A 12,010-nucleotide genomic window follows, 5' to 3' on the forward strand; every position below is an offset into this window, starting at 1 on the left:
GACAGCTGCCATGGCAGCCGCCAGGAGGACCCGGCGGTCGCTGGTTTGGTGAGGGAAGCAGCTGGGCGGGCCTGGTGTTAAAGAAGCCATCACTGAACACAGTGGATCTCAAAAGGGCAGACACCCGTTAACAGGTTACATTTGAGCCTCTTTCCATCACAAGACAGAACAATTTTGTCTATGGAGGTAAACCTGGAAAGACTATGTGAAACCTAAAGGATCTGATTTTATTTTCAGAGTCCAAACTTGATGAAACCTCCCTGGTTATCCGCTTTAGATATACCTTATATGCTTTTGGTTGGTGTATTTTTGTTTATTTTTTTTAGATTGTTTTTTTTTATTTATTTTTTTTGCATTTCTAACTATTTCAGTTTTTCTTCTTTTACATTCTATTTTTTATTCCCATTATCAAAATATTTCTCGGGGAAGTGGAGTAGTAACTTTGTTTTGTTTATCATAAGGTAATGATCTACTTCTCCTACTTCTCCCAAATGTTAAATTTGACTTCATGATGTTTATGCATATTTGGGTAGTAACTAGTTAAATTTACTCAATTACATTTATGTACTTGAATACTTCTAGGAGTATTTTTACTATGCTGTACTTTTTATTTTTACTTGAGTAATTTTATTATGAAGTATTTCTACTCTCACTTCAGTAAAATTTCTGGTTTCTCTTCCCACTGAATGAAGAACAAAGAGGTTTTAGCCAAAAATTCACCAGACACAGACACACACCTCAATGTTTCATAAGATTTTATTGAAACAAACTGATTTGGAAATATTTTCTATACCAGATTTTGCTAGTTTTTCTTATTTTTTTATATGATATATTATCATTTCGGGATTTAAAATGCCAAAATTTCCACTTAACCTAATATTTTATTCCGTCTGATCACGTAATTTTTAACTATCAAATGATAGTTCAAAAAGTCAAATGATTGATAATTTGACTTTTTACCAAATACTTTTTTACTCTTACTTGAGTAACTTGTTGGATGGCCACTTTTTACTTTCACTTGAGTAAAACTATGCTGAAGTTGTGCTACTCTTGCTTACAATACAATTTTTGGGTTCTCTGTCCACCTCTGGCCAGAGGTTACGCTCTAAAACCAGACACACATACACACACACACACACACACACACACGCACACACACACCCACACACACACCCACACATCAATTCTACCCCAAAAAAACCCTCGTCTCTCATGCATCAACACCTTTTCTTTCCATTTGACAGACTGCTCCACCCGCTAGTTTAAGATGCAACGCGTTTCTCCTAATATGCCCAAAGAGCACGAAGCTCTAATCTAATTAGAGTGTCAGTCAGCAGAGTGTTCAGCCAAAGAGAAATTAGGAAAGCACAAAATCTACAAACAGGGGGAAAAAAATCATCTAGCAGGGATGTAGCATATCTAACCGCCCCACCAGATTCTCCCCTCCCCACCTGCCACCACCAGCTTCTTTTTGTGATATTTTTTTAATGGGCTCACTCTTGCCCCCGCTGAGATTCATTACCTGGCCTAATTATAAAGGCAAATGAAATCAACTCAATACATTATTAATAGAGAAGCACTATTGGGATTCATTTGCAGCATTTGCAACAATATGGTATATTCCAACTGTTTTCATGCCTGATTTAGCACACACACCGATAAGAATGAGGAACGTGAATAAGGTGGAAGTGAAGAGAGCGAGGATGACTACAAAGCTGGACTGGACAGAAAGAGTTTTGAGCAGAAGAGGGGGGGAAAGGATAGAGCGAAGAAAGGTTTTGGAGGAAAAGGAGGAGGAGGGGGTAGGGATTAAAGAGAGAGCTGGTTTTTCCACTTGAGAGGCTATTGATGCTATATTGGATGCAGGTACTTATGAACAGGTGTGCTATGTGTGGAGGACTGTGACCCAGGCACCACTTCCTGCATGGCTACACATCCGATTGAGGCGCATTGGAGCCGGACAGAGAGAAAGCCAGAGAGAGAGAGAGAGAGAGGCAGGCATCAACCCCCTCGGGCCTAAGATGAAGGGACAGCCGTGCCGCATCCTCCCTCCTTCAAACCAGTAGGGTGAAAGCAAGGAGTGCAGCCCAGCCACCGCAAGACTACAGCTTCAGAGTGTAAGCAACCATGAATAAAAACGGACTTTGCAGAGAAGTAGGGCTTATAATTATTCGCTCTGAATCAGTTAAAGCCTTTTCTCAAATATCCCCCAGGAGGTATCAGGTTAAAAATCCATTTGTGGGAAGTGTAGCATGACAGTGAGCTCGTTTCCCTGGAGACAGACGATATGACAACAGGGGAAGTGTATAAATATCTATTTTACATATTTATATAAAACATATACAGACATGTGAAAAAGGAAGGGTGTCGTGTTCAACTGGTATGTGTCTCTGTCTCTGCGACATGTGAAGAAAAGAAAATGTTCTTTAAACTGGAAGAGCAGATTTTATAAGGATATCTGAATTTCAGTCGTTTATTAAGCAAATATTCTCCTTGAAAAAGGACACTGAAGAGCTCAGATCATTTACTGCTTCAGCAAAACCAACTCAGCTGTAATTAGTTTAAATCTGAAGACAATTTAGTTCATTTGAAAACTTTTGTTTATTCCACAATACATGGCATCATTTCTTTTTAAAAAAGCCTTCCTTAGTTTTATTAAACCTAAATTCAATAGAAACCTTTTAAAAAACTGAACCATTTCAATGTTTTGATCTAGTTTTATGTGTGAATCGAAGAGTAAATTTACTTAAGGCACAGTTGGCACATTTAGGTTTAAATTAATCTTTTTAATTTAATTAACAGTTTGGAGTCTCACCTTGAATCTAACTGAAAATCTGTGAAAGGAGAAAAAATTAGGGTGATGATAAGGAGGCCTCCTAACCTCAAAGACTTTGAGCTGCCAAAATCTAGTTTGCATTTCTAAGAAAGGTTTTTGTTGAAATACCAATAAATATTTTCCATGGACTAAAGAGAAAAGTTAACATATATGCAGTTTTTAAAAATAAAATGTAGATAAAAATGTATAAATTGTTGAAAACCAAGCCTCCTTTTACATTATTTTATCATCTTCTGAGAAACATCTGTCTCCTCTTCTATCAGATACAAACTTTTAATAGGTGTTCACTTCCTCCTACTCCTTTTCAAACAAAAAACAAGTTGTAAACTTGGTTATGTGTGCACATGTTTTCTCTGTCCTACTGTCTGCTTGTCCTCTTGTTTTTACAAAGCTGTTTGAAATAAATAAATCAATCAAATAACTCAAGCTTCTTGGCTGAATGATCTAAATCTAAATCTGCCACCAGTATAAATTATTTTGGGTTTAACAGGAAATGCAGGTGTGAATGTTATGTTGGCATTTAAATGTTTATAAATTGAACAGTCAGTGAAGCACAGCAGCATTCACATCACTGTATTTCATTTTTTCCTTTTCTAGATTAAAAGTATGCACCCTATTGCTTTAAAGGTCAACTGCAAGAAATGCAAAGTTCAACACATTGAAAAAATGAAGCTCTACCACACGGTTTGACAATGAAAAGGGCCATAAAAATACCAACGTTAAAAGTGAACAGTTTTACTGAGTGTGAGTAAACACAGACCTTGTTTTTGCACTAATTATCCTTGTGATGCTGATCACATTGTCATTTTAGCGCTAACAAGTTGGAAACAGCTAGACTGAAGGGGAGGTTGGTGGGAACGGGCTGGAGGTGGGAAGTTATGTTTGTTTATAAGTAAAACAAAGAGGAGAAAAAAAAAAGACCCTGGGAAACACGAAGACAAGCTGGAGGTCTACTTTACCGTCACGCCGTCTTTCCACACATGCTCCTTCTGCAGCTGCTCAGCCTCTCGGACCAGTTTCTGGAAGAAAACACAAAAAAACTAAACATCAAAAATCTGCAGGATATGGATTTAGAGACAGGATTGGGGACCAATAAGCAATAATGATCCAGGAGAACATTTTTGAAGTCAACACTTTATTCTAGCCGCATTAGAATTGTTTATTTTATCCTATATGTGACATTTACAGTTTTTCTCCGTGCAATTAATTTTATTTTGTTTGTAACTGTGGATAACACAAACTATTAAAGACTTTCTTTCAAGCTTACTAGCACAAACACTGTGATTTGTAACAAAAAATAAATTATGTGTAAGTGCAAATGTATGGAAAAAAATAAAGAATACAATTTTAAAAGATTATTGTATAGCCTTTTATAGCCATTTCTATAAAAAGTGTAGACTGCATTTTTTTATCAGGTTATACTGTGATAAAATGTTCAAATACTTGGTATTCTTCTTTTACTTTTGCTGTGTGTTTTTATCATAACACGTTAGTAATATGTTATAACACATAAAGAAATGAGTAAAACAGTTGAGGGAAAATTCACTTCATATTTGTGTGTTTACAAACTTTTACTAAGAAGGAGCTCCATGTTATCCTGGCATATAAACATGATGCAATACAAAAACACTTATCTTAGCCTCTCTTCAAAATGGGAATTATGAGAAAACATGGCATTCAAAGAAAGGAGATGTGTTGATAAGTCAGGAACACCTAAACTCACTTGTTGCAGAGCAATAATTAAATTGTTTAATGTGATTAACAAAGCTGGATGAGGATGAGAAGAATGGCAGCTGATGTGAAAAACTCTCCAACAGTTGCTGTTAAAGACGTGCAACGTGCATATTCAGGTAATTTCAGGTAAACACCAAACTGCTGATATGGAGGCATGCAGGAAAAAGGTTTTTCTGTCCTACCTTCGCAAATGTGGAGTTTGTGAAAAACCGCTGGGTATTTAAGCAGATCTGAGCTTTGATTAAATAAATAACTTCAGCTTTTAGGAAACGTTTACTCGTAATTGCAAATGATGAACATGTGGAAAAGAACCTCAAGCTCATGTTGAGCATGGTGAAAGACATGTGATGCTGTGGGCCATTTTGCCTTGCATATGCCTTTGGAAATGGCATCAAAAACTTCTTGAAATGTTTCAAGAAGTTGAACTTATTAAGATAAAATCTGGCAGGCTCTACCAGAAAAAGAAACAAAAATTGGAAACGTATTGATGTGCAGAATACAGGTTTGCTTTAATAGAATCCAAACTCTTTCCACAGCCATTTCAGTCCTCACTTCAATCTAATGTGTCTGTGAACGTTTTATCCTAAATTACCATAAAGTACCCCTGCAAGGTTATGTTGTTACAAAATGTGCTGTCATAATGTATCCGGAGCTACAGCGCTTTTTGGATAACCTTGAAGAAACCTCCGCTACGCATGCTTCTCGACTGGGTAGTAATCTAAGAAGCAAATACATCTCAGCCTTCAAAACGTCCCATCCTTCCTCCTCTTCTCCCTCACTTCCATCTTGTGTCTGTATCTAGGTTTCCACAGGCCTCTAGGGGGCGATGGTGAAATTATTTTTGTCCCAGAATGGCGTGATTGGCCACAAATCCCCAAGGCTCTGAAATTACTCACTCTATTTAGACGCCCCGTTACAGTTAGAGCTCATTCATCTGAGGACGGGCCATGAAGATTCCCGTCGCCTATCATGAGAGACATTTTATCTACAAAGAATACCCAAAATATAAACTTTCACTATAATACGTAGAAGCTATCTTATTTCTATAAGGCGCCCTGCCCACCTCTTCTTAGCGGTCCCAACAAAGCCTCTTCATATAATGTAAACAAATTCCCCAGGATAAGAACGTAAAGCTCCTATCATGAGGCAAACATACTATGCTGACTTAAAGTGTCAGCATAGTATGTTTTAGTACATATAAAAGTGCAATATGTAGAGGAATTTGCACTGATTTTAATCCCTTGATTGCATATTTTATTATTTTTTTAAAATAGCTAAAAATAATTTTAAAATGAACTTATGATGGTGTACATTTGATAGGAATATAAACGACAATATAAACTGCCAACACAGCACAAACATAAGCTTGAGACGAAAGCCAAAGTAAGGAGATTTAAATATCTCGACCGTCTGTTAACTGGGGTAAACAGTCCTATAAATTTGGGGCAGCCAGTGAAAAAGCCTAATCACCTTTATGTTGGATCTGCAATGCAGAGAAACTGGCTGGTTGACAGCAGCCTTCTTATGTTTATTGGACTGGATAAGAAAGATGGAGCCAGGCCACCAAAACTTTGGAAGTAGGCACTACTTTCAATGTCAGTCTGGAAATGCACACAGAAAGAGGGTAAATATACAAAGACTGGGTGTAAATGGCATATTAGAAATTAGTTTGTTATATTTAAAGGCTACACTAAATTGCTAAAAGTAGTGATTCTCTTGCCTTCACACACATATGAACTTTAATGACATCCCATTTATATTAAAGGGTTTAATATGATTTCAGCCCATCCATGCTGATATAAATGCTCTTCTGGGGAGGCTTTCCATAAAATCTAGGAGTATATTTTGGAAATTTTAGAAAAGAAATACATCACAGAGGCAGAATGGATCTATACGTTCATGTTGTTTATATAAAATTTTTACCCCATGCTCTGAATGGCATAGCTAGAATTGAGACTCGCTGGATCAGGAAACACTTTCCAGTTTTTTCGAGTCTAATTTTGGTCAACCTATACAAATTTTATTCTTAATTTACTATTCTCAGCTGACAAGAGTGGGATTCAGTGTTCCCTTCTGCTGCTGTTGCCCATCTGCTTCAAGGTTAGAAGTGTGGCACATTTTGTATGGATATTTTACATACACTGGTTGTAACAAGAGGTTATTATTTGAGCTGCTGTTGACTTTCTATCAAATTAAACCAGGACTCTCATTCTCCTCTGACATCAACAAAGGAGATTCACAGTTTCTGAAATATGCAGCACATCATCCACCAACAACTATGAGCTAGCCTACAGTGCTTCCTTGTTCAGGTTAGGTCAGTGGTCTATATATAAAACATGTTCATCACATTTTTGCACAAAATCTGTCTTAGATAATGAGATTTCAGTCTGGTCTGTTCTGCCATTTTGAGCTCCTTCCAGAATGAGCAGGTTTAGGGCATCTTGTCACTTTAAATCCCAATGAGCTGCTGCTGGCCACGCCCCCAACTCAACATTTACACTCACATGTGAGAAAAGCTGCAAACATATGCACAATTATATAACTGTACATCTTTGAAAAGCAAAACTATATCCACCTGCACAACAACCAAGAACACAGCAAGTGGTTGCTGAATGGTAAGTCAACAACAAAACACGTGTCTATTCCAGCAGCCATTGTACAGCGCATACAGCAGTAAGCCTAGCTGACCAAATGTGCTGGAACTCTCCTTGGGTTGCTAGGCAACGCTCCAGGAAATGGCTGGGGTTGCTAGATAACGATGTGATGCCCGTGAAAAGTGACTTAACAACGGGGAGGTTTTTGGAACAATTTATTTTCAGATACCAAAAAACAAAAATGTTTTAGCTAATCCATAGCAATTCCATAGCTAATCACTTTAGCTATGGAAGTAGTTGAAACCCAAATAGAAATACAAAAAAAGCGAATTATGGATTTTTAATAGTAGGTCCCATTGAAATCTCCTGATTTAAGTGATATTCTAATACTCAGTTTGAACTTAAGGAAGTCACTTAAATAAATTAATTAAGTTGCTGCCACATGATCGGCTGATTTTATTTCTGTGGTGACGAGCAACTCTTCATAATCCAAAATATCACCACCAAACGCAGTTATGCAGTTTTAGAAAGGACAACATTTCAGCAATTTTTCATTAAACAGGATCAGTTTTGCAGCTAGTGGAATCACACTGGTAATCTCTTGGTGAAACTATAAACATTACAGGAATCAGTTTGGGATAAGAAAAACGCCACACAATAATCTCCAGGGACATTTGATTTCATTTCGCTGTAACAGTATATGTGACTTAGCTGTTTATTGATGTATTGTATTTTGCATTGGTTGATATTAATCACATGTTATCTTTAATCTGGCAGCTCTTTCATCCCTTTAGCTCAGTCTTTTTTTGGGCGATTTAATCTCTCGGCAGAACTGTACTTTGTTCTTTGTGAATTTTCAGCTCATATTTCTATCTATTCTATGTTCCTCCAGCTGTTTCTCTCCAAGCACTCCTCCAACCACTCCCCCTCCTGCTGGACAACCATTTCTCAGAGAACCTCTCTCTTCCAGAGCAGGTTAACGCAGCCCCCTGCTACAAAATTGCCATGTGTCTTAGCGTGGCGTTCGCTCTTCTGTGTTAGCCCAGATGGATTGGCAAGACAAACAGCCAATGAATCACAGTGAGAGATGTGGGAAGGAGAGGGGCAGGGATATATCATCTATGCTGGTGGCTGGAGCCCAAGCAGCTTAGAGCGCTGGATGAACATAGTGAGATCAGCACAGAACAGCCCAGATAAGCTCTGTACTGGCCCACACAACACAGAAAATAACACAGCAGAGTACAGGCACAAACACACCAGAGGAGTCAACAGCACCAACATATACTGCAAAATACATCATGTTGGTTATTTGTCACCCAGCCAACAGTCAAGGTCAAGAGCCAAACAGCGTTCTGTGATGGATAGTTAAACTTGAAGTGTAAACACGGAGGAATCTGACATGTATAGCACTGTGCACATGTTTAAAACCACTTCTGAGGCATTCTGTGCCTCCAACAAGCTAGACATTGTTTTAAAGATGATTTCATAAATAGTGTGGAGGTCTCTGGAGGTCCTAAACTTTACGTATGCACAACCATAGCTGCATGCTTTGAAGCATCTTCTTAAAAAATATGACAATGTGGACAGATGGAGGACAACAGAAGAAGAAATAAAAAACTATTGACAGACGATAAACAGCTTAGCATTAAGTAGCTAAAGTATGATATATTTAACAAAAGGGACTAAAGGACATGAAGGGATGATCATCCTCTATTTAGCAAGATTTAATCGAATACAGACTATGGCTGCAACTAATAATTATTTTAGTAATCAAGTATTCTAACGATTATTCTGATGATTGAGTAATCTTGGAAAAAAAAAAGGCACATTCTGCAGAGTTTTCATTTAACCACGTAAGTGTATTTCATACAATATTACAAATACATTAGAATAAAAATAAATAAATACAAATTTTAAAAATATATTGCTTAAAATGCAACAACAGGATTCCTTTAGTGTTCGCTTGATAAATTGTAGAAGGAAAAATCTGTGGCTGGAAAAAATTATTCTGACATCAACATGTGAAAAGCTCATCCTTTCTGCTCGACTTAATACTGTGTAGTTGTAATGTGTTATTTTTTGATTAACCAATTAATAATTGACTGAAAAGATCCTAAATAGGAGATATTTTTACAGCATTTGAACCAGATAACACCAAAGCTATGCCACGCAGGACGTTTTGGAAAGAAAATGTTCACAAAGGAGGTTTTTCATCTGAACTGAAAAATGTACATACTTTTTGTGTAATTTTGGCTTAACATCTGATCTGAGGGTGATGTTCTTTCAGTAAATGGCATGTTTTAAAGTTTGTATACTCCAGATAACAATTACTTTATTACTAAATTATTTGAAAATTATTTCAACAATTGATTAATCTCGATTGCGGCAAGAAGGTCCTGGGTTCGATTCCCGGTCCGGGGTCTTTCTGCATGGAGTTTGCAAGTTCTTTCTGTGTATGCGTGGGTTCTCTCCGGGTTCTCCGGGTTCCTCCTACTGTCCAAAAACATGACTGTCAGGTTAATTGGTCTCTAAATCCTCCCTAGGTGTGAGTGTGTGTGTGTGAATGGTTGTGTGTCCTGTGTTGCCCTGTGACCTGTGACCTGTCTGTCACAGGTCACAGGGCGTACCCCGCCTCTTGGCCGAAACGTTCGCTGGCCTCTTTCTAACTATGCATTAGTGTTGAAATTTTGAAAAACTGCCCTAAATTAGGCAGCAGAAGAGCAACAAAAATGCATGATTCAAGTCTTTAGCACAGTCGTTTATGCAAACACTGCTTCAACAAACCACTTAAATGGCCAAATTACAACAAGCTGTTGAGGAACTCCACTGATGAAAAAGTTGTGGTCGCCCACAGTTAATTCACAGAGCAAGACGACAGCGCGGGGGAAAAATCAAAATAACGGAAAGCTCAGCAGGGGACAATCGGGATCTTTAATATTCATAACAGCTGAGTTTGCTCCGTTCCGGAGGGGAGCGGTTTAATCACTCAAAGTCATGTTGTTTCTGAGGGAATGACAGCACAACAGGGACGACCGGCGTCACGCTGTGGTGAGCGCCGACTCGACATCGGTCCGCCTTCTGTGATTGCTGCAGCCCGTTCGGCCCCTTCACTGAGCATTAACTTAAAGGGCACTCGACACAGCGCTCTGTCGTCCATGTGAGCCCCAGGGACTCTTCAAAACGGCTCTACAGTGTAGGTGTTTGAGCGAGAGGGCACTCGAGAAAGACGCAACATGGACTGTACATGTGATTGCGGCTTTGAATAAGGTCCTCAACATGTGTCAAATTAACCCCCTTTGCCTAGTCTCTCAGAGCACTTGAGTCACCTTGGGGACCAAAACGACTGTGAAATGACTCTGTTGGGGTCATTTAACCTTCTCAGAGCCACTAAGGCAGCAAGGAAAGACCTCCAGTAAGTTTTGCAATGATTGGCTACAATGAAGAATCACACTCACAACAGCAAGCTCCACAGCCCATTGAAAATGATCCCTTAATGTAGGAGTATAAATCCATCCCACATTACAGAAAAAATTAAAATCTAGCATTGATACGATTTTAAAAAAATCTTTTTATACTGACATGATCAAAAAGAGCCATACTTACCAGATTATTTAAAAACATCTCTTAGGGATGATCAAAGATTTTTCATTACAGCTCAAAATGCAAAGAGATTTAATACTTAATTGAAAATTTAATTTGATGCTGATTATTTTATAAATTAGTTTTCTGTCATGAGCTGAAAGAGTAGTTCAGAGGAATGCTATGTCATGCAGCCGTTATCCATTAGGGGGCAGCAGACAAAGTAAGTGAGCAGCAGCAGCCAGTGGAGCCTGTCAGAGTGAGAGCAGTCTGCTTTAAGCTCTTCATTCTGTCTTCTCCACTCGGCCGGGATTAAGGCCAATCATAGAAATCACTGAGTCAGAACCGGCCCCACAATAACAGATGGAGGGACTTTCCACTCCAGAATTTTAAAACATCACAGACAAACTCACTCTCACTTCGCCTGGCAGCTCCTCGTCGTCACCATTCCTCCCGCCTCCTCCTCCACCGTTCTTTTTATCTCCCCTCTTCGCCCGTCTTTTTTTTATCCTGCCATCATACCCCGTACTCCATTTCTCTCCATCTGTCTCAGTTTGCTGCCCTCAAACTCCCCCACTCCCCTCTTTTCCTCTAATGCCTTATTAATTCCAGCAACATAGTTACAACTTCAACTTCAAAACAGTTTAACTGACTTCACAGAGAGTGGGGCTTGTCGGTAACAAATGACAGAGTTGGGAAGAGGCTTGGGAAGTTGAAATGGACCCGTTTGTGTTGCTTGCACTATTAATAAACGATCCCATTCCACCAAATACAAACAAATTGGTGTGTGGTGGTAGGGCTGATGGGTGCAGCTGAAAAACTTACCCCAGCATGTGTTTCATGTCAGCTGAAATGAAGATAATTACTCGAAAGTTTTTTTTTTCTTTTAAATACGTGATATACTGCAAAACTGGTGGTGTGACCTTTCCTATTTCATCCACAGTTTCCACTCCGCTGATGTTTTTTGTAAGGCAAAACCTTTAACTTCTGCTGCGCAAGCTACTCACAAGTTGTTGCTTGGTAACCATAGAATGAGTGAGTTGCTAGGTAACAAAAAAAATGAGTACGTTGAAACCACCAACCTTGCTTTTCTCATTGAGCTGCTAAAGCCTTTCCTCGGCCTACATCTCCCAGAATGCCGTTTGGTTCTGGATCGGAATTCAGTGAATATTTTTCTGATCCTTTGTACATGATGTCGCGCTCTCCAGAACTCCACCCAGTCCACCATGACGAATGTCAAAACGACCAACGCGCTCCTTTAAAGCTA

At 38.8% G+C, this 12,010-nt stretch overlaps 1 protein-coding gene across 1 annotated transcript in view; it reads right to left on the reverse strand.

Annotated features, from left to right (window-relative positions):
• Positions 1 to 11,586, reverse strand: part of cacna2d2a (calcium channel, voltage-dependent, alpha 2/delta subunit 2a) — a gene marked incomplete at its 5' end in the record, with an annotated part of 112,060 nt that extends 100,474 nt beyond the window's left edge. The window contains 2 exons of the mRNA XM_044121909.1: positions 3,796 to 3,855; positions 11,569 to 11,586. Of these exons, the coding sequence (XP_043977844.1) occupies positions 3,796 to 3,855; positions 11,569 to 11,586 (78 nt within the window). The remainder of the gene's footprint in view (positions 1 to 3,795; positions 3,856 to 11,568) is intronic.
• Positions 11,587 to 12,010: the final 424 nt, after the last annotated feature.

This window comes from Gambusia affinis, linkage group LG07, assembly GCF_019740435.1.
Source record: "Gambusia affinis linkage group LG07, SWU_Gaff_1.0, whole genome shotgun sequence".
Taxonomy (NCBI): Eukaryota; Metazoa; Chordata; class Actinopteri; order Cyprinodontiformes; family Poeciliidae; genus Gambusia; species Gambusia affinis.